Source organism: Dasypus novemcinctus, chromosome 20 (assembly GCF_030445035.2).
Source record: "Dasypus novemcinctus isolate mDasNov1 chromosome 20, mDasNov1.1.hap2, whole genome shotgun sequence".
NCBI classification, from domain to species: domain Eukaryota; kingdom Metazoa; phylum Chordata; class Mammalia; order Cingulata; family Dasypodidae; genus Dasypus; species Dasypus novemcinctus.
Window position 1 is genome coordinate 14,830,272 of NC_080692.1, and position 26,299 is coordinate 14,856,570.

The 26,299-nt window shown below is 40.6% G+C and overlaps 1 protein-coding gene across 3 annotated transcripts in view; it reads right to left on the reverse strand.

Moving 5' to 3' along the window:
• FBH1 (F-box DNA helicase 1) overlaps positions 1 to 26,299 on the reverse strand; it is a 67,793-nt gene that overhangs the window by 40,683 nt on the left and 811 nt on the right. For 2 of the 3 annotated variants that reach the window (XR_011646629.1, XM_058282453.1), the window contains exons 2-9: positions 14,121 to 14,276; positions 11,267 to 11,868; positions 9,312 to 9,442; positions 9,071 to 9,206; positions 7,569 to 7,759; positions 3,797 to 3,889; positions 2,926 to 3,020; positions 197 to 365 (exon numbers count right to left, since the gene is read on the reverse strand). Coding sequence is in view for 2 of the 3 variants with exons in the window: in XM_058282453.1 (XP_058138436.1) it covers positions 197 to 365; positions 2,926 to 3,020; positions 3,797 to 3,889; positions 7,569 to 7,759; positions 9,071 to 9,206; positions 9,312 to 9,442; positions 11,267 to 11,868; positions 14,121 to 14,276 (1,573 nt within the window). In the remaining variant the exon portion in view is untranslated. The remainder of the gene's footprint in view (positions 1 to 196; positions 366 to 2,925; positions 3,021 to 3,796; positions 3,890 to 7,568; positions 7,760 to 9,070; positions 9,207 to 9,311; positions 9,443 to 11,266; positions 11,869 to 14,120; positions 14,277 to 26,299) is intronic. The other variant, XM_058282454.2, reaches the window with a different exon arrangement.

Below are 26,299 nucleotides of genomic sequence, written 5' to 3' on the forward strand. Positions count from 1 at the left end.
TTGTAAATAATATATTTTCACAGGGTGAAAGTACAAATCACTAAATCTATTTTCATTATTTCCTGCCTGTAAATGGAGAGAAGAGCATTAATTGTTTTGGTGTCAGGGTGGTGTGCAGTTCATATGTGATCGTAATGATCACGGTATGACAAAAGGTAACGAGAATAACAATGACAATGGTAACGACGATGCTCACTTCCGCCCAACGTGTCCATAGGCCATGGAATGAAAGGTTTTGCAGATGACATTGCTGGGGAAGACTAGCTCGGCCTGCTTTGCGATGCTCTTGTTGAATGTCACATACAGAAACCTGCTCTCAGACCACTTCTCAGCATACTTGACCAGGGTAGAGGTCTTCCCGGTGCCTGGGGAAGCCAAGAGGAGAGGATGTGACCCTTTGACCAGGAAAAAATGTTCCAAAGGTCTTATCCATGCTTCCCGCCTCTTGCTTGAGACTAAGACAATGACGAGTTTTTCAATACTGATAAAAATGGTGTAGTGACAAGAGGAGCAGATTCTAAGCAGAGTGACCTAGGTTCTTCTAGCTGAGTTACAGAGGGCAAACCACATGGCCGCACTGAACTTCAGTTTTCTCATCAGCATAGGTGGATAAGACTTACCTTTGTAGGAATATAGGTGTGAGGATAAAGATAATAATCAAAGTAACTACAACAGAAACTCAATAAATGATAGGTATTGCTGGCCCAGGAGTCATTTATGCTTCTACAGGAAGAGTGTATAAATGAGCAAGGATTCTCCTGATGCATTCTCAACTCCCTTGTCTGCCCTGACTCTCCCCATCCATTCAGTTATTCCATTACTCCATCTTTCATTCATTTAATCTTTCATTCCTTTAACAAGTATTAACTGACCACTTACTACATGTTCAGCTATTTCTATTAGCATTGTGAGTACATTAAAAAACGGAAACTGTGGTTCCTACATTACAACCTAGTTGGGAAGAAAATACCAATACAGGTGAAACAATTAGAGAACAAAATGAAAGTATAATGATAACACAGAACTGTGAAATAGAGTATGAATTTGGAAATTTTAAAAATCTGAGTCTATGCCCCAGACCATGTCACTTTATGAGAGTCAGAGAATCATTTAATCCGTATCTGTAAAAGAAAAATAGTACCCGACCAACCAGGGCTGTTCTGAAGACTGATGGAGTAATGTGGAAATATTTATAAAATGCATGTGCTGGCTATTCTTACTGTAACTGAGGGTTAAGAATTAACCAGTGATTATCTTTACTGAATCATTATTTAGACACCTTTTTACTTTGTAGTATATTGTAGAATAGCTCAAAGTAAATACCTGAAATTACTGAAACTTATAAACTAAAATCCAGTTACCTTGATCTCTGATAATGATTGTAAACCTACATAATCTTTACTAGTGACTGTAAAATCCTTGTGATTTACCCCCATTTATACTCCCCCATCCTGTTTTACAATTTTGAAGTCATATGACCACTAAACAGTCCCCTAATGTTTATTAATGAAGGAAACCGAGTCAGCCTGGAACTAACCCACCCCAATTCCTAAATTATTTTCCCAGGTAAAGCTAGAGCCAACCAAAATTGGCCTGCCTGATATGCAGTAGCTTCTGTGTCTAAGCATGTAATCAATTTGCACATGCTCAATAATTAGATCATCTCGAACTTTGTCATCTCAAGCCACTGTATTCATTAGCATAAATCTGTCAGTCTTTGGATACTATAAAACTATTAGAATTACTGCAGTTTGGAGAGACAGCTTTTTAGGCCGACAGGCTGTCTGATCTGCTGCTTTGTGCTTAACAATACACTCTTTCTCTTTGATACCCCGGTGTCTCAAGAATTAATCTCAAGAATTAGTGATTTGGAGCGTATTAGGCAGAATATAACCCCGCATTAGCTTGGTAACAGTACTATATAATCAGGTACAGATGAACAATTACAGTAAGAGTTCAGAGATTGTACAGGGCTCAAATGGTTGAAAAGAAGCCTTCATCAAGAAGAAACAAACAGGATGGGAGTTGACACAGCATGGGAAAAGAAGAAAAGGAAGGGAAGAAGAAGGGAGAGAGAAAAGATAGGAAGAAAAAAGACAAAGATAGAAAGACAGCAAGAAAAAGACAGAAGAGAAAGAATCAAATGTGAGAGGGGAGGGAGGGGAAAAAAAGAAAAGAAAAAATAAAGGCATGTCTTTAGAAAGAAACAAATCCAGCTTTGAATTCTGGCTCCATCACTTATTTGCTTCTTTAACCAAGGACAAATCGTTTTCATCTCTCTGAGCATCTTCATCTCTAAAATAGGACAACTCTTACAGAATATAGTAAGGATTAGCATAGTGCCAGGTACACAGCAGGCATTTAGTTATTGTCATGCTTATAAGCAGGATATTTAGGCAGAAAAGCAGGGATTCCAGGCAAGGGGGGTAAAAAGCATGAGAAAGGGTTCACACAAAAGAATAATCAAATGCTTCAGGAGATTCTAAGATCAATATAGCTGACTGAGGCAGAAGAGTAGTCTATTCAAGAATGTAGGTTAGAACCAAATGGTGGGAGGTTCTTCTAGACTTTACCCTACAGAAATTAGAGGGCACTGTACTTTCTAAGCAAATGAATATGACCTGGCTCTTCACAAGTGAGTACATACCATGATGAATGACTGGCTGATCAATCCAGGTGCTACTGGCCCCATAAATCTAAAACTGTTTCAACAGGAATTCCAGCGTGGACACTCAGGAGAGTGGTAAGAAAAAGTAAGTATTCCTTGGCAAACAGCTTTTTAGGTTACTTGGTTGTGGACGCTTGATAACAGATAAAATAAAAGATACTGATAGGTGGCCATGAAGGAGAAATGTGGTAACAGAAGGCAGAAAACAACCAACTTCATGAGCCTGACTCTAGTTCAGGAATGGTGAGCTCTCTTACCTGCAAATGCCATAATTTTCACCACTTGGAGAGGTTCCATCTTATGGTTCAGAATCAGCTGTTGTTCATGTGTAAGTTGAATGGTGGTTTTCTTGCTATAATTGTCAAAGAGGAGAAATTTTTAAAAAACAGAAAGAAAAGGAAAAGACAAGGTGACAGACTGCTAAAAAAGCAAACAGGTAAACTGGATGAACAAAACTGACCCAAAAAAAGACCTCCCCTTAGGGCAATAAAAATGTTCTAAAATCAAGAACATGGGCAGCAGACTTGGCCCAGTGGTTAGGGCATCCATCTACTACATGGGAGGTCTGCAGTTCAAACCCTGGGCCTCCTTGACACGTGTGGAGCTGGCCCATGTGCAGTGCTGATGCACCCAAGGAGTGCCGTGCCACGCAGGGGTGTCCCCCACATACAGGAGCCCCACGCAAGGAGCGCACCCCATAAGGAGAGCCACCCAGCGCGACAGAAAGTGCAGCCTGCCCAAGAATGGCACTGCACACACGGAGAGCTGACACCACAGATGACGCAACAAAAAGAAACACAGATTCCCGTGCTGCTGACAACAGAAGTGGACAAAGAGAAGACGCAGCAAATAGACACTGAAAACAGACAACCGGGACGGGGGGAATAAATAAATATATAAATCTTTAAAAAAATAAAATAAAATCAAGAACATGGTCATAGCTATACAACTCAGTAAATTTACTAAAAAGCATTGAATTACACATTTAAATGGGTGCATTTATTATATGCAAATTATATATAAATAAAGTTGTTAAAACAAAACAACAACCCGCCTTTAATATGAGCATCAAGTATGGACGACAAAAAAAATACACACATACATATACATAAACACACACACACATACCCTGGCCAAACAGATGGTTCCTCTTTAACTTTTTTGGCTGGAGTATAGGAATTTTCCTGACAATACAGGCAATAGAAAATGTTGTAGTGAAGCCTAAATAGGAAAAAAGGAGATTTAGAGATTTTCAAATTTAAGTCACAGTTTGTGTTTAATCTTCTTTAGATGTATTTACAAACTCCTTACCATTTTTAATAAGGAAATACCTACCACTGTTTAATGGCAGAAAAAAGGGAAAAAAAATTGAAATATATCTATAGTTGATAAAAGCACTCCCCACGAACACAGTTCTGAGAAAGATGCATTGTTTCAATACATAATAGCAAAAGGAGAGACCAGGAAATCCTCTGTAGGGAATGAGTGCACTAGCTGCAATGTCATGGCAGCAGAGAGAAGTTGGTGATTGTGGTACTGAAGGCCAGGACATGAGAATTCTCTGAGAAGGAAGATTTATTACGACTGGCCAGGCCCAGCAGACCCCTGTCCAAAAAACCGAGCCCTGAGCAAGATTTCCAGGTCCTTTCTTTGCAAAGGATTTAGGAGCGGGGGGTGTGGGTGGGGGGGTTGGTCAAGTAGCGATTTTGGCACAAAAAGGACTTTTTTTTGTTAGTTTCTTAGTGTTTAGGGGTTTGTTTGGATACCAGGTTAGCTCGAATTAACATATGCCCACATTCCGTCTGGATATAAGCTTGAATACACATTCAGTTTACATCCTTTCTGAAAACACAAAGCCTATAGAGTCTACATCACTTAATTGGCTTTCCGGAAACTAGCCTAACTTGGATACAGAATTAGATAAGTCTGAATACATGCATATACACATACAGGCTATATTAGTGACCTTAAAATAATCTAAACAAATGTAAACTCTGCTCCCAACAATGAGATTTTTGTTCACCATAAACTCAGTGCCATCATTTTATCTTTCTGAGTCTCCATTTCAGTGCCATCATTTTATCTTTCTGAGTCTCCATTTCACAGCTCCCTATTTCTTGTGAAGAGATATTGGCTTAGACGCATGAATAACAATTCTTGATCAAGGGAAAGGTGCTATACCAATCACAAGTCATTACCAAGGACTAGGAAAAAAAAACATCTCCAAGTTACCAAGATTACAAAGTTCCATCAACAGAGGCATGGACATGATCAAACATATTCTATCACAAGGCATTCCAAAACTTCGACATGTTCACACAGACAAACCCAAACTCATCTCAATCTCCCTGGATCCCCAATCCCCCACAATTTATAGTGCATTGCTTCCCATTCCCAGAATAAGTAGAGATGATCAACAAGCATGAGTACTTGTGCTTGTGACAATTACCTTTTTTCATACAATATTTCAATCTCTGGTTATGTTAGGATCATCTGCCAGGTAAAGTAGCAAGAAATATGCAAATACAACAAAAATCAACAATATCATGCCTCCCATTCCTCATCCATGTCCATGTAAACAGGCAGATTATTTGTAGGTTCGTATTTGCACTTAAGGACATTACTCATCATTTGTGTATTTGGCCCCTAATTATGTCACAAACCTTCCTGCTCCATACCTCAATGCCATGGAGTAGAATATCAAATGAACCATATTTAGTGAATTGAACCATAACTCAGAAATGTAACAGATCCTCGGACCTCCTGAGAAGAAAGTTTCTTTCCTGCACCTCACCAGAGACTGGATGGGCTACAGCTCCCCCGGTGCCACCCGCCAGGCTTGCTCGTTAAGCTCACTAGGTCAGGTCTTTCACTAGAGAAAGGACAATTCTCTCTGGGATTTCTCCTGCTTGTCTACTTCACCACCAGCTACCAATCTTCACGGCTCCAGAAAAGGGATCAGGTCCCAGCAAAACTGCATATACTGCCTGCCATATTTTGGATTTTATGCTAACTGCTGAGCGTTGCCTAAAATCTTACATCACCTGGCCTCTGTCCACCTCTGGTAATCCTGTACTTGTCTCCCACTTATTACCACACTGGACTTTTTCCAGTCTTTATACATACCAAATTCATTCCTGTCTTCTGGCCCTTAAATTGGTTACTCCTTTCCCTAAAATTCTCTTCCCCCCAATCTTAAAATGGCTGACTCCTCCTTGACACTCAGGTTTTAATTCAGATGTTACTTCCTCAGGAGAAGCCTTTTTTCACCCAATCTGAAGCAGCATCCTCACTTCCCTCTCACATTGTCCTGTCCTATTTTTTTCTGCAATGGTTATGACCAACTAAAACGTTGACTTTTGTCTTCTCTGTCACCTCTCACTCTCCTGTCTGCCTTTTCCACAGTTACAGTGATATCCCCAGTGTCTGGAATAAGATCCAGCAGGTAGTAGGTGCCCCAGAATTTGCTGAATGCATCTATCCTCTCAACAATGACTTCAAAGTTCATCACTCTGGTGAGTGAAACTATTAAAGCCACTCCAAATCAGGGGTTCTTTACCTTTTTGTTCCAGGGACCCCTTTGTCAGGTCAGGTGAAAACCATGGGCCCTTCTCAGAATGTAGCAGCAGATAGTTTTATGACACTCAACATTGACATTAAAATTAAATTTTACCATTATTCAAAATTATGTTTTACAGGGAAGCGGACTTGGCCCAGTGGTTAGGGTGTCCGTCAACCACATGAGAGGTCCGCAGTTCAAACCCCAGGCCTCCTTGACTCGTGTGGAGCTGGCCCATGCACAGTGCTGATGAGTGCAAGGAGTGCCGTGCCACACAGGGGTGTCCTCCGCATAGGGGAGCCCCACGCGCAAGAAGTGCACCCTATAAGGAGAGCCACCCAGCACGAAAGAAAAGTGCAGCCTGCCCAGGAATGGCATCACACACACAGAGAGTTGACATAAGATGACACAACAAAAAGAAACACAGATTCCCGTGCCGCTGACAACAACAGAAGCGGACAAAGAAGACGACGCAGCAAATAGACACAGAGAACAGACAACCAGCGGGGGGGGGGGGGGGGGGAAGGGGAGATAAATAAATAAATAAATAAATCTTTTTAAAAAAATTATGTTTTACAATCTTTCCATAATTTCGATACCTGGTAAACTAACACAGTTCAACATCTGTTCAAATGGTCACTTTCAGCAAACATTCAGAAATTCGTGTTTTCCTACAGCATCATAAAACCATCTCTGCCATTCTTACCAACCTTTTTGCAGGCAGTTATCCACTGCACTCAGAACATGCCACATCAAAATAAAAATCACACTAAGTCCACACTATACTGTGTATTATTTAATAAATATATCACACCTATATGAACACATCCCCACAAGAATAATGGTTTTTTTAAAAATTTTCAATTCAAGCTCACAGACCCCAGATCCATGGACCCCTAGTTAAGAACCCCTGCTCTAAATTAGCAGCCCAAGATGCTATAACCTTTCTCACACTGAGACGATAAGGTGAACAAGACCTTTCCACCATCCTTCTATCTTATCCCCAAAGGGAGAAATGGAGGAACAAGACCCTAACATTTTCCTAAGGAAATGTGGCAATGAATGACTCAAGCAGGTTTCCCCAAAGTCAGGGTAGCTTGTCTAAGGCTTTCAGTATCCTTTAACATAAAGACTGCTTCAGGGGTATCTTACAGTTTAGCATTTTATAGTCACAAAGCACTTCGAACCTGCATTTTTACAGTTAAACGTCCCAATACCACCTTCTTTTACAGACCAAGAGCCTGAGGTTGAATGCTGTGAACTTTATGGGTTGTCCAGTGTTAAAACTGGTAAGTGGCAGAGCTGGGCCTTGTCCTTTTTCCCTCCCTTCCCCTGCTTTACCTATTGCTGATGTTGATTCCCTTCTCCCTCATGGCATAGAGAAGCACGGCTATGCAGTACAAGGTCTCGGTGATGTCCGGCATGGTCACTGTGGAGCTGGGGCTCCTGAGGCAGCAGAGCAGCTGCTGGATGTCACTCACGCTGCTGGACAGGAGCACTATGGCTGCTACCAAAGCCCACACGTTGACACCCTGTAGAGTGAGGAGGACCAGGAAGGGGAGGAGAGACCCAAAATCCTAGGTCAAGATTAATCAAAATTAAGCCACGAAAGAAAGCCAAGTTTGGGGTTTGGGTGCCAGCCTCAAATTCTCTGACCTGAGACTAATTTCTCAAATAATACTTAGGGGAAAAAATGGAAACCTTTCCTTTTGCCCTGGAGTCGTTTCTTCAAATTACTTTTGGCTATGAGTTCATTTCTTTTAATTAAATAGCATGTATAATTAACAGAGAACCTTGCATAGAGATGACACACGCAAAATATTAGTTTCTTTCCATTTCTCCATCCTTCTCCAGGTAAGTCAATATGAGCTCTCAGGTCCACAAATAAACAATAGAGTCAAGTCAAACCAAGATAACTACCAAGTGAGTGCCAACTTATAAGGAAAGTCGGCAGTCTTTAGGGGGGAAAATCAAGACTAACAGCTTAATGTTAATTTATCATTATGAAGACAGTATACTCTATTTAGTCATGTCTAAGAAAATGTTCACTAACATGGAAATTCTGAATAATGGGATATATTGTTATCTTTTTTTTTTAGGAAGTAGCACCAGGGATTGAACTGGGTACCTCGTATGTGCAAAGCAGAAGCTCAACTATGAGCTATACCCACTCAGCTCATTATCATTCTTATCATTACTAAAAATCTCCCTGTTAAACTATGCATTCCAGGGAAGGAAAGTTCCATACATTTCTCTCTACAACCATCCCGTGAAAGAAAATTCACTCTACCGTCAACAATCACTTCAGTAAAGAGAGAAAGAGAAATGTAGGTGGCTGAATTTTCAATCTACTATTACCAGTTGAACAGAGGCTGTGGGTGTACGTAGCATCCCAGATGAAATGTGAGAATGTTTGATCTACATGAGCAGGCACAGGACTTGGGGAAACTGAGGACTATTTCCAGCTTCTCATTACCTCATTGTGTCAGTATCAAGAGCCTTAATTTCTCTGTCCTTTCTATTAACAGAGTGGTCAGCAATGGAATGGGCTGCCCAGAAATCCTTATAAATCAAAGTGTTCACTTTTCAGGAATATTTCAGAGAGGATTCCTCAGAATGGGAAATTGGAGGAAATGCTTTAAAAACTTCCCTCCACATCTAAGAATCTATGATTATATGGCCTTTTATTCCCCCAGTGGGCTCTCTGAGAACATCACTGCTTCAAAGCACCCAGAGATTAAATAAAGATTTTGAAAATAAATATCATCTTCAGGTGAACTTAAGCCATAACATACTTTCTTTCACCTTCCCCAGTTCCCCCATCCTGCAGCTTCTTAACCTACCCCTGCAGCAATATACAGATCGGGTAGATAGTGACGCACGCAGGCCTCTGCTCCAGGAAGGAGGGGGTGATCCCGCAGACTCCACAACACTCTTTCAGGGTCAACACTCGGGGAGCATTTAGTGGTGGCTGTATATCTGTAAAACAGTTACAGAGCAGTCTCAGGAGAAGACGATCAGAAATGCAAGTTTATGGGAAAGGTCTTCAAAAAGTGCCTTCTTTACAAGAGGAAGGCAACTCACCGTATGAGGTTCAGCACACACAAGTCTGACTCCTTTTCTATGCCATAGTTCAACAGGATTTCATCCACTTTGCTGACAGCTTGCTCTTCATTCACTAGATAGCGATGATACAGTTTCTTCCAAGGAATGAACTATATAGTTAAAAAAAAAAAAAGTCCTAAATGGCATGCAGGCGGTGGCTATCAGAAGTGGATTAGGTCACAAACACTTGGCTAACCTTCCACCAAGTGAAAAACAATTCTAGTTCACAGTTCAAAAGTTAGGAAATTGGGTAGAAACATTACACAAATTTTGGTCTGACACTTAGGAAAACTGGGTCTCAGTCTTGGTTCCTACACTAACTTGTTACAACCTCTGGGAAAAATCAGGGCTTTGGTTTCTCTTCTTGACATATCTGGATATTAATGGCACAGAGCTTCAGTGAGAATAAAATAATAAGAGAGCTATAACAGGTTACTGAAAATAAATACATCGTGTTGTCAGCAATGAGAAAAAGAGCATTATTCAAACCTCTAAAAAGCTAAGTATAAGCGGGTATATCTTTCCAAAACTCTTCCCAAATAGCATGGAGAAAACCCTCACTTCTCCCTGTCTACAACTATTCTGTTCATACCAGAGAGATCTCAATGTACGATGAAAAACAGAAATCATACCTAAAAGCAGAAAGATATTTATCAGAATCTAGGAGATAGTATGCATGCAAAGAACACAGCAAGAGTGATGTAATTTTTCTGCCCAATCTTTTGAGCTTAGAGAAAAATTTAATAAGTCTATTTATCAATCTTGTACCTCCACCCCTGATTTTTAAACTTTGATAGAAGTGAAGGAGAAATTTCATCCCAGTATTTCTGACTTATTCCCAATAGCTATAATTACAAATAAACTAAGCAAAACCTTCTCCTAGCTCTCATGTTTACCTGGGAACCTGAACCTGGAGTGGGAAGGAGTTTAATTAAACAAAAAGCAAAAAGCAGGGAGCCAGATTAGTAATATGACTAACTGTAGCAACCAAGAACTTGCTTCTGAGAGTATTGGTTGCCTGGTCTCTCAACCTCAAAAGACACTGCACAATGACTCAACTCACCTATTATGTATTATATAACCACCTATTATTAAATAAGAAATCAGGAGGCACAATGGAGAAGGCAGAAACAGGACAACCAGGTTTCTATCAACGAGCTCAAAATTTAAAAGGAGAAGAAGGCTCCCTAAAGTGGTAAAAAAAAAAACTAGAATGTCCAAAGTGCTGTAACATACGCTCAAGCGATCAGGCTCCTGTCTACCATATGGGAGGTCCGGGGTCTGATTCCCAGGGCCTCTAGGAGAAGGCACGGAGAGCTGGCACAAGCAGAGTGCTAGCCTGCACAGAAGTGCTGGCCTGAGCGGAGTGCGTGCAGCAAGATACTGCAACAAAAAGAGACACAGAGGAGACACAATAGAGCAGCAGACCAGGGAGCTGAGGTGGTGCAAGAGACTGAGCCTCTCGCCCACTCCAGAAGGTCCCAGGATCAGTTCCTGTTGCCACCTAAAGAGAAGACAAGCAGACACAGAAGAATGCACTGCAAATGGACACAGAGAGCAGACAAGGGGGTGGGAAGAATAAATAGTTAAATAAATCTTTAAAAAACCCAAAACAGATAAGATGTCAACAGAGCTATGAGGGGTGTTTCAGGTGGAAGTGGGGGAATAAGAGCAACACAGAGAGGGTAAGAAAGGTGCAGGCTACAAGCAGAACACAGAAAATCATTTGCCGTGGAGAGAATACAGGGGTATGTTGAAGAGGAAGTGAACAGTAAGCCTGGGTTAGGACAAACACAGCAAGCCTTAATTGCCTCGGAGTTTGGACATTATTCTGAAGGCAAATGGAAACCTCCATTTCTGAAGAGACACTGCCATCAGAAGTATGTGCTAAGTGAAGCCAATTATTAGAGACAAGGTCGTGGCATTTTACGTACCAGTGGATCACTGATGATCTCCCTCCAGAGGTGGCACACCAAGCTTAGATTCCAGTAGAGATCTTCCACAGGGAGGAAAGCAAATATGTGCCTGAGGACTTCACTTGGCAGGCTACAAATGTGGCTCTGGGGTTCCTGACAGGGCAAGGTCCCCAAAAGCCCATAGTAAGAGTCAGGAAGGGGATCTGGGTCAACATCCTCCACTTCTTGCTTAGCTTCTCCTGACCCTGAGGAAAGCCATGACAAGAAGTCTTCTGCTTCTTGCCGGACTTTCCTGGGCCTGGTGCACGATGGGGACAGATGACGCCTTGAGGTTTTCTTAGAATCCCCATCCCACTGACTGGTCCCTGTAGCTTGATTACTCTCTTCCTCAAAGGACCGAGACCGCTTCCGTGAAGGCAGAGTAGATTCTGAAGAGTCAAACCTAGCTTCCCCATCACCCTCCTGTGGCGGGGCATAACTGCCCTCTGCAGGAAAGATCATTTTGCCCTCAGAGTCCTGGCAGCTGTCCTTGCCAACAGAATTGCTTTTGGCCATGTCATTGATGCCTTGCTGCTGAACAGCTAGGAAGAATTCAGTGTTGGGTCGTTGACATCCTTGACCTGTAGAGAGAACCCAAACAGAACGAAGAGGAAATTAACAATGCTGGTTGATCGACTGCTGACCCAAACAAAACAGACTAATTTTCGATGATCAATGTAAACATAGGAGAGAGACAAGGATGTATTTATTAGTCAAGTGTTTATATAAATTACTAATCCAAAAAACATTTATATTGGGTTCTATTGTATAATCAGACACAATAGGAAAGAGACAGAGACCAGTCTTTAGAAGGTGCAATGACCACATTAAACCTAGTAAGATACACAAGCACAGAGTGATATGCTGCAAACTGAACACGGAATGGACAGACAAAAAGTAGGCAACTGCTCACACTTACACAGACACTTAGAAACATTCTCCGCCAACTGTTGTGCTCTTACGACAAGAAACCTAAGTGAGCTAAGTAGAAAGGAAGATGCTCTAGGTTATCAAGATTCAGAAAAACCCACTCTTCTCATCTGACAGCACTTTTTAAACTGAGAGATGGAATAAGGACTTTATTTTAAAAAAAAAAAATCTTTCAATCTATTTTTCTTTCCTCCTGAGTGAAACTGGCACCTTATTTTAAGATAAAAAGGAAGCAATCAGAATCTCTTCATATTAGAGTGGTACCTAATCTATTCTATACATTAATCTAATAGGCATTCATTTACTAAGCACCTATGAGTCTGAGCCAAATACATGGTGAAAAACGGTATGGTTACTTATCTCATATTTTTGGGGTACTCAGGGAAGCCCAAATAGTGATTTTAGATATCACTACTGCACTTTTAAACTCCTAAAAATTATTTTTAAATGCCAATGAAGTGTTTAAATCAAGGGTTCTTAACCTTTTTGTTTCACAGATTCCTTTGCCAGTCAGGTGAAAACTATGGACCCCTTCTCAGAATGTAGCAGCTGATTTATGACACTCAACATTGGAGGTCAGAGAAAAGAAAAAAGAAAATAAAGATAATAAGTGGATTTTTTTCAATTCAAGCCCACAGGCCCCAAGGGGTCCACAGATCCCTGGTTAAGAACCCCTAATTTAAATACTTTATCAATATACAGCAATACACATGGCTCCTTTCTAAAAGGCTACAGCAAAAATTCTTACTTGGGAAAACAAGAGAATGGACTAACACTAGGCTTAGCCTTTAATAGAATTTATGCACGATGGGGACAGATTAGGAAAATAAATCAAATTATAACTGCTTCTGTGGCAGTTTGATAGAAACAGAGTTTTGAAATCTATAGGGGCTGGGTTACATCCTGATCTTTTCTAATTGTTGGGATTAAATTATACCAGTGTTTGTGAAGAGCCTAATACACACTCAACACTATAGCTATACGTTAAAAGATACACACGTTGACAAAGTTCTCGTCAGTAAAGAACTCACAGTAGAGAAGTCGACTTATACACACAAAACAATACATTAAATATCAAGCAATATAATTAAGCACAAGACTGTAGCTTATAATTTTGTCTAAAAAAGGAAAGAGAAACACGTATCACAAGATTAAAAGAAGACTAGAAATGACTTGAGTTGGATCCTAAAATTAGAGATGTCAAGAAGAAAGGCTATCTCTAGATTATACTAATAGGTATAAACAAAAATAGGAATTTGCTTGACACATAGGGATAATGAGAAAACCAAACTGTGTGAAGCAGAACTTTCTTGTAATAAATATCAGGTGATAGCAAATTTGAGCTTGCCTTTATAACAGGGAGACAGTTTACTGAAGGTCCTTAAGGAGGGCAGTAACATGGTATAAAATGGTATTGAGTAATATTGCTCAATGACTTATATCCCAGTTGGTTTGGAAGAGATAAAGGTTGGAGAAGAGTTATTGCAGTGGTCAAGTACTCGGTGACAAAGGACAAGTCTACCATGAAAGCACTGGATGAAGGAACATTTGAGAGGAAAACAAATGACACGGTAGACCTGGTAATGGATGGACAAAGAAGACTAAAGAAGACTCAAATAATCAATGTTTCAGATTGGGAAATTGGTAATATTGGCATATGTTTTCAATCACTTTACAATTAAGGAAGCTAATGGAATTCATGCTATCACATTTTCCCAGGGCTTTTACCAACCATTATAATGACTGCAATTTTCATGGAAAACTCACAAATAATTGAAATAATGTCAAGCAGGAATACAAAATCACAGCAGCAATATTTCCATATATTTTTTAACTTGGAGATAGTCAAAGGCCACACACAACTATATATCTGAAATGTAAGATACTTTGTTAGAAAACATACCCCTACTCCCTCTTTTTGTCCTGGGTCTAGGATAGAGACCATGGTTCGGATCTCTGTTTGTCCATCTTAGACAGAAGGGTTGGGTCACAGCCAAGTGACTCGGAGCCAGATGTTGGCAGTCGATAGCTGTAAGATGTTTCCGTTTAAACCGTCTCACTGTTTTGTATCAACAGGCAGAAGAAATGGGATACTCATTAGTTATCACCCACTCTACAAGCTAGCAAGCAAATTATACTCAGTTAAAGTTACTCATTTGTGGTTCATTTTATGGTTCCTTAGCATTTTTTCCTCAGAATTTAAGAATCCTAAAATAAGACCCTAAAACAATTTTTTTTTTTTACTTTCTATGCTTTCTAGAAGCCCTGTAACCACTGACTATAGGAGTTTTACTTGTATTTGTAGTTACTATTTTATTTCTTTTACTTGTTATTATAGTTATGTTAACTGAGCAATTTATAGGACTGCTGTAACCAGATGCTTTCCTTGTCCCTTATTTATAGCCTATCTTCATTCCATTACTTGTTATAGTAATTGTTATCTTATGTTAACTGAGTGATTTATAACACAGCTATAACCAGATGCTTACCCATCTTTATAGTCCCTCATTTACAGCTTGTTGAGCTTATTTCCATTTCTTTATTTATTATTGTAGTTGTTACCTTATGTTAACTGAGCGAATTGTCACACTGCCATTAGCAGATGTTCGCCTTCATTTACAGCCAGTTTGGGCTTCACCCACTACCTTTTATCAGTTTTCAAGGGCTTCTCACACTCCACACTCCCTGTTAACTATAACCAAAATGTAACCGATTAATATGTGCCAACTTAAGTAAGTCACTATCTCCACCTCCCTTTGTTTGAATCCCATGAATAACCTAAGTTCTTCATACTCAGAGATAGATTTGAGCTTTCCTCCTGTCTCCTTGCTTGGCTGCGCAATAAAACTCTTTTCTCGAAATCCTGGTATCACAGCATTGACTTCTGTGCACATTGGGTAACAAGCTCACTGCTAGATAAAAGTCCTAAAAATGCTAACTCAAAAAAGAAGTTGCCATTAGTGGATAAATTGAGAGCTGTATCTTTTCCTTGACTTTGTCTAGGCCATCTATATTCCCGGAATTACCACAAATAGTTAAGAGTTGTTATAGCTTTTTAAAAATAAACTCACTCACCATCCACTGTATAGACCAACCTCCCCAAGTCTCAAAAGCAAAAAACAGTGCTTAATAAAATAAACTGTAAATTCCTTGAGGGGACAGGCACATTATATTCCTCTCTTAGCCCCCAGCACACCTGTTTTGGGCACTGAGTTAAGAAGATGGGGAAAAGGTCCCCAAGTAGAAATCAACTTAGTCCACTTTTCAGGACCTTCTGAGGAGTAAGTTATGTATATCCTCAACTGGACCTGGGATTCTGTCTCAAGAGCACTGGAATACTTATATTACCCACTCTCTGTCAGATAATTTTTCATCATATTTAACCAAGATTCTTCAAGTTTGTGTCTGCAAGATCTAGCTACCTTTTTAAGAATTAAAGATGAAAATATAATAGTTACCCTTAAAAAAAAAAGAGCAGATACACAGAATTTATATCTTTATTTATACTCTTTACAGAAGACTGACAAGAGAAAATAAAATCGGTTCCTGCCACTGTCATATTTTCACAGGTCCTAAAATTACCTGAGTAAATTATAGTAGCAAATACCAGAATTCACTCAACATTTCCTTTAAGCATGAAAATATGGCTAAAACCAAGGCACTACTGACTGTAATTGGTATGGCTTCTATTTTCCATAGGCAATGTGAGAGCTTCCCTTATCATTAATCTTCCCAGCCTGATCCTCTTCAAAAATTACCCTTCTGAGTTTCAGTTTATTCTCTTGAGATTTTACAGAAGTGTGAAAAAAAATTCACAGGTGTTTTAGGATTTAAAAAAAAAATCTACATGCAGAAACAGTTCCACAGACTCCTCTAATAGGATACTACAAACCATAAAACTACCTTAATTTACAGTTAATATGCAGTGAAATACCATTTAAGCCATGGCAAAGTATTTACAAATATGCTTGGTCAAACAAAAGCAGCATGATATAGGAGGTGGACAGGGGACCCCACTGGTCACTGTACTTGTATGAAACCAGATCACTTAGCTTCCTTGAGTCTTAGAAGGACTTAAGGATTAAATGAGAAAATGTACCCCAAAATGTTTGGTAAACTATAAAATCCTACACAAACACACTGATCTTCTTAATGCATTTAACAAGGCTTAAAACACTGGACCATCTTACAAATTACAAAGATGCAAGACAGGAAATGCATCAGCTGCCCAAACACAGCCAATTCTGTAATACAGAAATACCTTTAAGAGAAACAAATAACATGTTTAAATTACTTATGAACACAAAAGCAAGTATCAACTCCACTGTCATGGATTTGTAAACTGGATATTTCCGTGTTGTTGAACATATTCCTCTAAACTAAAACCCAATTTCTTGTTCACACTTATAGAGGCAAAAAGTGAATTTGAATATTATCTTTTTAAAAATAAGCATGAATTTTACCTCTTCTGTTCAAAATCCTTCATATTACAAAGACAGCTACCTAATTAAAAATTTGCTAGAATGGAGACCTCTGGTCGGATTGACAAGAGAGAGAAGGGAAAGTTAGATCAGGGCTTTCAGATTATAGACAAATCCTGGCCTTTAATTCAGGTACTCCAAACACACTTGGTTCAACTGCAGGATTCCATCTAGTGAACACAATAATCCTGTCTATCCAAGATATGTGACTGACATCCACTGTTTTTTCTCTTTAAATATCCCTGATTGTTTCAGAGCTGGCTAGTACAGAATCGGAGATATTAGAGAAAAGTTACCGGGGGGGTGGGGGATATATGGGAACCTCTTATAATTTTTAATGTAACATTTTTTTGTGTGATGTATATATCTTCAAAAAAATACAATTTACAAATATGATGGGATGGAGGGGTGGGGTATATGGGAACTTCATGTGTTTTTTTGTTTATGTTTTTTAATGTAACGTTCTCGGTGATCTACTAACTTTCATTTAAAAAGTGTGAGAAAAAAAAAAAGAGAGAGAGAGAAAAGTTACCAACAGAGAATATCTTGTTTAAAGAAGATTGGAGGTCTGCTTCCAAACTGGCCTGGAAAGGAAAAGCTTTCTTGGATAAAATCACAGAAGAGTAACATCAACAATATCAAACCACTCAAATTTATATGACCTAGTACCTGATGCAAGCTGAAGGCATGCTCAGCTGGGTCAAACGAGTGAGGTAATATAAGACTTCTGAAAAGTAAAGGGACAAAGAACCAGCTAGACTAGACTCACCCAAATCTACCTTATATGCCTAAAGGTAAGAGGTACTAATACACATAGGATGAACCTTGGACCTTTTTCTGTAAAATTTAAGAATGGCTTTCTCCTCAGTTTTCCCAACCAACTAACTATAACAATGATGAGCTAATAAAAGCATTCTAAGTCACCAATGATGAATAGCAACTAGATATTAATGTCTTCAACACAGGCCTAACAGTCAAAAGGATAGTAAGCATGCTCCAAGGAGGTAAGGAACTTTTTCACTACTGTACCCTTTGTACCTCACATAATGCCAGAACACGTTGTACATGGTCAATAAGTTTAAATGAAGGAAGTCAAGGAGAGCAAGATAAAAGTGTCAGGATTGGGTGGTTGGTGCACGACCTTAACCCTGGGTTGCAAGGCACCTGTTGTGGAACTGATTCTACATGGAACTTGGCCACAGCAGACCACACAGGCTTACCTCCTCCCTAAAGGTTCCACTCCGGGCAGACAAGACATCAAAAATACTCAAAAAGAACTGTCTTGAGAGAGTAGGTAATATGCATAGGATAGACTTTTAGTTATGTATTTATTTTATAAAATACATTCTTTTTTTTTTGTAGATTTTATTTCTCTCCCCTTCCCCCCTCCCGCCCCAGTTGTCTGTTCTCTGTGTCTATTTGCTGCGTGTTCTTCTTTATACACTTTTGTTGTCAGCGGCACGGGAATCTGTGTTTCTTTTTGTTGCATCATCTTGCTGTGTTGGCTCTCCATGTGTGCGGCGCCATTCTTGGGCTGGCTATACTTTCTTTCCCGCTGGGCGGCTCTCCTTACGGGGTGCACTCCTTGAACGTGGGGCTCCCCTACACAGGGACACCCCTGCGTGGCACAGCACTCCCTACGTGCATCAGCACTGCGCATGGGCCAGCTCCACACGGGTCAAGGAGGCCTGGGGTTTGAACCACGGACCTCCCATGTGGTAGACGGATGCCCTAACCACTGGGCCAAGTCCACTTTCCAAAATATATTGATTCTTAAGATACTTACTGAGAAGACTGAATGTTTGCAGATATCTAACAAAGGAACAGGAATAAAAGAATGTGCTAAAAGGAGTAAGCTGAACACAGTGTTCTGCTTCCAGAAAGTTTTGATATATTCCTGCATATTCTGGCAGGAAAGCCATCATGGAAGCAGCTACAGTCAGGAAAGCCATCATGGAAGCAACTAAGGTTAGCAACTGCGAGGAGGTTAGGCATAGATGGAGAGTGCATCTGTAATGGTGTCACCAAGATCATGACTACTGGACCAGGATACAGGGCTAACACTCTTACTGAATAAAAAAAAAAAAAGATTTTTATTTATTTCTCTCCTCCTCCCCCTCCCCGCCCCGTTGTCTGCTTTCTGTCCATTCACTGTGTGTTCTTCTGTGTCAACCTGCATTCTTGACAGGCAGCACCGGGAATCTGTATCTATTTTTGTTGCATCAACTCTCCACATGTGCTGTACCACTTCTGGGCAGGCTGTGCTTTTTTCACATGGGGTGGCTCTCCTTGCGGGGAACACTCGTGTGTGGGGCACCCCTACACGGGAGGAACCCCTGCGTGGCATGGTACTCCTTGCGTGTGACAGCACTGTGTGTGGGCCAGGAGGCCACGGGTACTGAACTCTGGACCTCCTATATGATAGGCGGAAGCTCTAGCTGAGTCACATCCGCTTCCCTCTTACTGAATTTATTGACCAAAAATAACTTCTAATTTCAACTAGAGGTTGAAAAAACTAAAGTGTATGTTATCTACCTCTCAAGTTTCCAAGAGACAAAGTGCTATTATACACTGAACTGGGAGCCCAGAGCCCTGGGCTTATCTCCTCCGCCTTCTGGAGTTAAATAAGTCAGTTAACTCCCCTGTACCTTAAAGGCAGTGTGGTTTAAGTTGAGATCTGGAGTCAAAACCTCCTCCATTTAGTAGGTAGGTTATATAATCACGGAAAGCCTTGATTCCCTTACCTAGAAAAGTGGAAATTATAATAACCACAGTGAATTCTCAGAAGGGTTAGGAGGTTTTTTTTTTAAGGAGGGACCAGGAAGTGAACCTGGGACCTCGGACATGCAAAGCAGCCCTCAACCACTGAGCTACACACGCTCTTTTATGAGGGTCAGATAAGATATGCAAAAGTTCTCTGTGACATCCATGTTAAGGGTGGCAATACTTGTCCAGGGACCAGAATGTCAGAAGAAAAACACATCTACCACACCATTTTGAGTGTCTCCTAAGAGGCACTTAGGTTTTATGTGTGTAGCAGTTTGATATTACTGATGAATTCTAAAAAGAAATATTGGATTATGTTTGTAAACTGATCTTTTCCTCTGGGCATATTAGATTATATTGGATTCATAGGTTTACTTGATTAAGTAATTATGTTAACCTCTTGTGCAGTAGGGTATTGAGTCTCTACTCTTTGGTGGGTGGGGGCACACAGACAAAAGGGATGGCACAGGATAGAGTTAAGGGTTTTTATGTTGGAGTTTGATGCTGAAGCCTTAAGCTGGAGCCTCAGGAAGAGAGGAACCCTGAACCCAGAGAGAAGCAAGACCCTGGAAGAGAGGAACCCAGGAAGCCTGAACCCTCGCACACGTCGGCACCCATCTTGCTCCAACATGTGAAAATAGACTTTGGTGAGAGAAGTAACTTATGCTTTATTGCCTGGTATCTGGAAGTTCCTACCCCAAATACCCTTTATAAACACCAACCCACTTCTGGTATTTTGCATCAGCACCCCTTTGCCTGACGAATACAATGTGCAGAGCATTAGCATACTTGCTAAATTATAAAAAATACTATACTAAAACTCACATCACACCTTCTACTCTTATTATTAGTATACTTTAAAAACAAGCAGTTCAAATATCACTTGATTGTAATAAAGATGCTCCAATTCTACTTCTTCCATAAAATCTTCCTTCCCTGAGTCACCCAAACCTCACAGGATTCCTCCCATCCTTCAACATCAAGTGCACTCTGCACCTCTCTGAAAAGGACAATTATTACAAGCTACTCGTGATTCCTTAAGGTGAAGAGTGCTGCATGGAGCACAAGCACAGCGGAGGGGAGGCTGTGTTGACAGCAGGGTTAGGATCACTCAGGGGGCTTTTCAAATGCATCTAGACCCCTGAAGAGGTCCTCTCATTTCCTCCATACCGAATTGGGTATTTGTACCCTTCTCATCTCCTCCATTCCAAATTGGGTATTTGTACCTGTCTTTGAGACTCTCCATCATAGTGACTAATAGGAATGTGTCATATCCCTCAAGCATTAGGACAGGAAAAAAAAAAAATGCACCAGAACCTGAAAAAGTACAAAAAGCATTTTGTCAAGGAGAATTCTGCCAAGGCTCCAGTCAGCACAGTCCCACGCTGATTTTTCCGGGATGGCTTTCTTATAGCGTGACATCTCTCTGATCTGCCCATTCTGGTGGTCCCCCTTTCCAGAACTCACAGGTGTCTGCTAATCTTCAGCTTTTAGCTGCAGCTCAGCTGACTTCTAGCACCTTAGGCTCCTGGTCTTTGCTGTCTGACTTCAGTGGGGTAATTACCTGGAGTCTGGTCCTTTACTCACCATCAAATCTCTTTATCTTGAGGATGATCTGTTCCATCCTTGCTGCCACCTCTGACCCACCCCACCCCACCCCCACTCCCCGGACCACTCTTACAGATTAGACTCTTCGAGGTCTCCCTTGAACTTTAGTTACTACTAAATCTCTACTCTTCGCAACTAGACTCTAAGCAAGCCCCTAAGGCAGGGAACAGGTCTCCCCACCTGAACCCTCAGGGAGCTTGGCACAATACTTTGTGAATAATAGACAAATACTTGTTAAATGAGAGGCGTGTGGCTATAGTTCTTCAGTTGTTTCATTTTGGTTGGTTTCATTTTTATCTTCTTTGCTGCAAAACAATTTACCAAACAAGTTACAGAAAGTGAAACTGCGGGTTTTGTGGCATTGACTGCTTTTTCCTCTTCTTTATCACTCTGCTAGCCACCACTTCGCAGTCTTGCTTGCAGATGGAGGCAGCCTTGTGACTAAGCTCTCACCGTGGAAACTGAGTAGAAGTGCCATGCACCACTTTCAGGAGCTTCCTGACATGGCCAGGATGACCCTCCTGAGCTTGCTCCATTCTCTGGTCCCCTTCCGTTACCTGGGATGTTGACCCCCAGGGCATCCACAGATACCACATGCTCACAGTGGAAGAGCCTCGGTCAGCCTGGGCTCTTGCTGGATGACTGCTTTACAACCCCTAAACCCACACCCCAATAACCACCACCTGGAACCACCTTCAGGCTGTTGGGGGAATGAGAAATAAACTTCTACAGTGCAGTTATTATATGTTTGGCTCTATCTGCCACCTTAGCCAAGCCTCCCCTAAACATTCCAGGATCATTTCAGACTAATGTCAAATAACTTCCCTTTGCCTCTGTCTGTACTAATCAATAGCATTCATACCAAACAGCCCTCTAAAACTTACAGGTTACAGACAATTCAAGTGCTTAGAATTCCTGGAGGGAAAGATTATTATTAAATAACCGATTTTGAAAAACAAAAACTGTAGTACAAGGTACTTGCAGAAATTTGAGGCTTTTATGGACCCCAGAAAATCATGTCCTGTAGGGCTAATACATTCCTTTGGGACCTTGTTTTGATTAGGTTTTTCAGCAGAGCATGACCCAGAATGGGTCTTAATCCTCTTATAAGTCCTTTATAAATGGGATGAATAGAGAGAGACAGACCGAGAAAGGAAACCCACACAAGCATACAGAGAAAGCTACAGGAGCAAAGAGAAAGCCAGAGGAAGCCAGAACTGAAAGCAATGAAACCCAAACTGGAAGAGAAGGAAGGAAACAGCAGACGCCACCATGTGCCTTGCCATGTGAGAGAAGAGTCCAGGATTGCCAGCAGCCAGTCTTCAGGAAGAAAGCATCGTCTGATGATGCCTTGATTTGGACATTTTTCTCAGCCATGTAAGTATATGCTTGCAAGCCAATAAACCTCTGCTATAAAAGCCAACCCATCTCTGGTATACTGCTTCGGCAGCTTTTCGTAAACTAAAATAGTACCTGATTAGAGAAACTGTTCATAACACCACACCTAGCTTTAATAAATATCCACGGAGGGCACTTTTGCTAATCCATATAATGCACAGTCACCTAACCTCACCTTGTTAGTTGCCCCACATGCCTCTTTTTTCTCACACAGCTCTGCAAGGATCAAGATGGAATACTTTCCCTCTTGTGTTTCCTAGGGAGATAACAGAGCTTCACCGCCATGTGGCCCAGGATTCTAAGGCTTCCACACCTTACAGGCCAAATCACAACCTGTGAAACCCAAGAGCCCAATTTAAACAGTTTGGTGCATTAGCCCCAACTCCAGCACTATAAAAAGTATTCATTCAACCAGGAAGTGCTTTGCAATTTAAAAACTAAACTAAACAAACAAAAAAACACCCTGTGCATCTCTGAGGCACTTTTAACAATTATTTGTATAATTATGTATTTAGTATGTCTCCCACTGCTAGAATAAAAGTTCTACAGTCCAGTGGGAAAGAGGAGCAAGGCACTGTGCCTCTCTTGTTCCTCACTTATCCCAGTGCCCAACACATATAGCTCGAGACATAACTGGTGATTAAATGAACAAATGTATAGCTATCGCATTTCCCTCTAAAGAAGTTCAGCTTGTCTTCTTTCGTTTTGAAACCCTAAACTAGCATATAGTTTCTAAATGCTTTATAGCTTTTCAAGTTTTTTCATATATTCTCTATTGAGTCCCACAGCAATCCTACAATTGTGCACGATTAAAGTGAGGCTGGGAGAAGACCTGCTCTAGGTCACAAATTGGCTAACTTGTGAGTGATCGCTCCAGCACACCCACAGAGCTCTTCTGATAGTGTTCTTTCTACTGTAACATTTTCCCTTTTGCACCTAGAAAGCTTTCCAGCAGCTTCTACAGGCATCAGGTTGAATTTCAAAGTCACTTGTATGTGTCATTTGTGAAATGTCATAACCAAAGAAACTTAATAAACAAATATTGAGAAAAATCAGCCATAGGGAAGATATCACCAAATACCATAGCCTCAAAATTGAAAAACCTTCAAAATATTGTCATCATTCAAGCTAAAGGAAACAAATGCAGAAAGAAAACATACCTCAGCTATAGCTCCTTCCCTAAATATTCACTCCCAATGCAAATCCGGGTCCCTCCTGGCTGTCAATACTGCTTCTCTAAAAATCCCAAACTTCCAAGTTAACAGGCTCAATTTTCTTTGATCCTCTCACGCCCTGCAAATATCTACTGGTCCCTTGGAGTTGGCATTCATTTATTCAAGCAAACAAATAGGGACAGGGCTTTTTAGTCTATATCATTTTCGCAATGATGAAAGAAAGAAAAAAAAACACAAGAAAAGCTCATTATTTACAGCCTAGGATGTCTTTTTTATATAATTGAAAGGCATTTTCTACTGCCAGTTTAAGTATTTACTATGTCCCAGATTCTTGATAACTCCACAGGGGCTTCCTCTTGTGGCATCCCAGGGGTTAAATACTACTTCAGACTTTGAGGATACAAAAACAAGTAGGACTCAGCCTGCCCCATACAGGGGCTACCAAAATAAACACTATTATTATACATAAGGCAATATGGCCAAGTATTACACAAAAGCATGTATGAAGTATTCTGGCGGTAAAGAGTAATGAGTGGGGTTAGGAAGGTTGAAAAAGGCTTTATGAAGAGTTGAGGCTTGAAAGATGGGTAGGCTTCAGTTAGTCAGAAGGAGCAATGTATATGAAAACACAGATGCATGACAAAGCACTGGGGTGGTGGAAAAGTTGGTTTTCATTAGAACATGAGGTTCACTGTCAGGAAATGACAGCAGACAAGGCTGGGAAAGTGATTTGCCATAGACAATAAAGGTCCTTAAATATAATGCCAAGAAAACTGGACTTTATCTTGCAAGCCATGAAGGGCTTTTTAAAGCAGGGCTATTACATAATCAAATTCACATTTCAGAACAGTAACCCTGGAGGAGGGGTAGAGGGAGGAGATGTGGAGACTGTCAGGAAACAAGCCAGAAAGTCAACTTAATAACCTTGGCAGGAAGTGGTGAAGGCCTGACTGCAGCAATGGTACCAGGGAAAAGGGGCAGGTTGAGATGCACTCAGAAGGCGGCTAAAGGCTTTGTGGACAAGACTGGGCAAGAAACAGAACAGAGAAGGAAGAGCAAGGAGAACTGACATTTCTAGCTAGGAGCTTAAGGGAGAGGATAATGTTATTAACCATGCTAAGGAGAAAGAGCACTTTTGTTTTAAGTGCTTTTTCTTGGTGTGACAGGGAGGCTTAAAGTTTTCAGTTTGGAAAAGAACTGTTTGTTTTGTTTTAAAGGTTTGCGTGGAAGACCAGGTAAAGCTCCAGCGAGCACTACGAATATGAGACTCATCCACAGAAGGCATGTGAATGACAGCTGAAGAAATAAGAACTGAGGTGTTCTGGTGGTAGATAAATTTCTAAGAGTAAGTAATTTCACAGCCAGAAGACAGACTCCAAATTCAGTTTCCAAAGAAACAGCCAAGAAATACCAAGAGAGGTATGAAGAACAGAGAAGAAATGACGGGCAACAAACTTGAAATTAGAGCTTTAAGTCCAATACCAACAGTTTGGTGCCTAGGCACACTCAACAATTCAAAAAAATGTCAAAGCTTCATGAGACCAATTACCAGAACTGAATGCTACATAAACACGAGAAACAAGGAAGAAAACAGCCAGGTTGCAAATCATATCATCAATGATGACAACGCGTGAAATTGGACACCCTCTAAAAGTCTGCACCAAAGAAATGGATAGGGCAAAAAGGAAGACTCCAGAAATAGCTCCATTCATTAGCTTTCTGTGTAGATTCCCTTCCCTCTAGACCAAGCTTCTGCTCCAGAAAACCATAGGAGCTTGAGAAGATTCACATGCATTATCATCTGCTGATTCAAAGGTGGATACAGACCAAAATAAGCTCCTAAACGAGATAAGTAAGGTAGAATTGGACTTAGAACAGCTAAGTGACCAGCCATTCTGGATTTTACATTTCTGGTCCCGTTGTGAATCCACGTGTCATAACTTGGGAAAACTGGAGACATAAGGCCAGAGAAGGTGGCAATCTGTAATTAGGACGGGGAGAAGGAAGAAGCGGTAGCAGTAGAGTGTGTATGAAGCTACCAGACACCCCACATTCTACTTTGCACTGACAGAATTAGTAAGAACGACAATTAACACCTCTTTAAAACTTTGTGCATTTCAAAGCAAGTTTACACCTTCCTTTTTTTGAAGTGGCAACAAGGCACAAGAGAACAAAAACTGTGGCAAAGCTGATACTTGGACCTAGTTCTGTCTCCAGGGATTTATGCATCTTAGCATGTTAACTTAACCAAATTCAACCTACTTATCAGTAAAATGGGCTTATTTCATAAGCCCACACCAGCTGCCTTTTTTCATTTTATCTCCGCTTAATTTATTTTAGCACAGTGTCAGGCATCAGTAGACATAGGTGCCTTCATTATTCCTTCCATAGGACTTTATAACAGATACTTCCCTGGGGGAAATCACTAATTTCTTTAGGCCCCAATTTCCCCACCTGTAAAACCGGAATGACGCCTTGCAAGGTTGCTGAGGAAATAGAGAATAAATGCAAACGGCTTTGTGAACCACAGAGCAGGACACAAAACGTAAAAAAGCACAACTGCGACCAGTTAGTAAAATGAGGACTGTAATGGTTATGAATATTTTTCCTTGTTTTGTTATGAAGATATTTGTATATGTACAGAAATAAATATC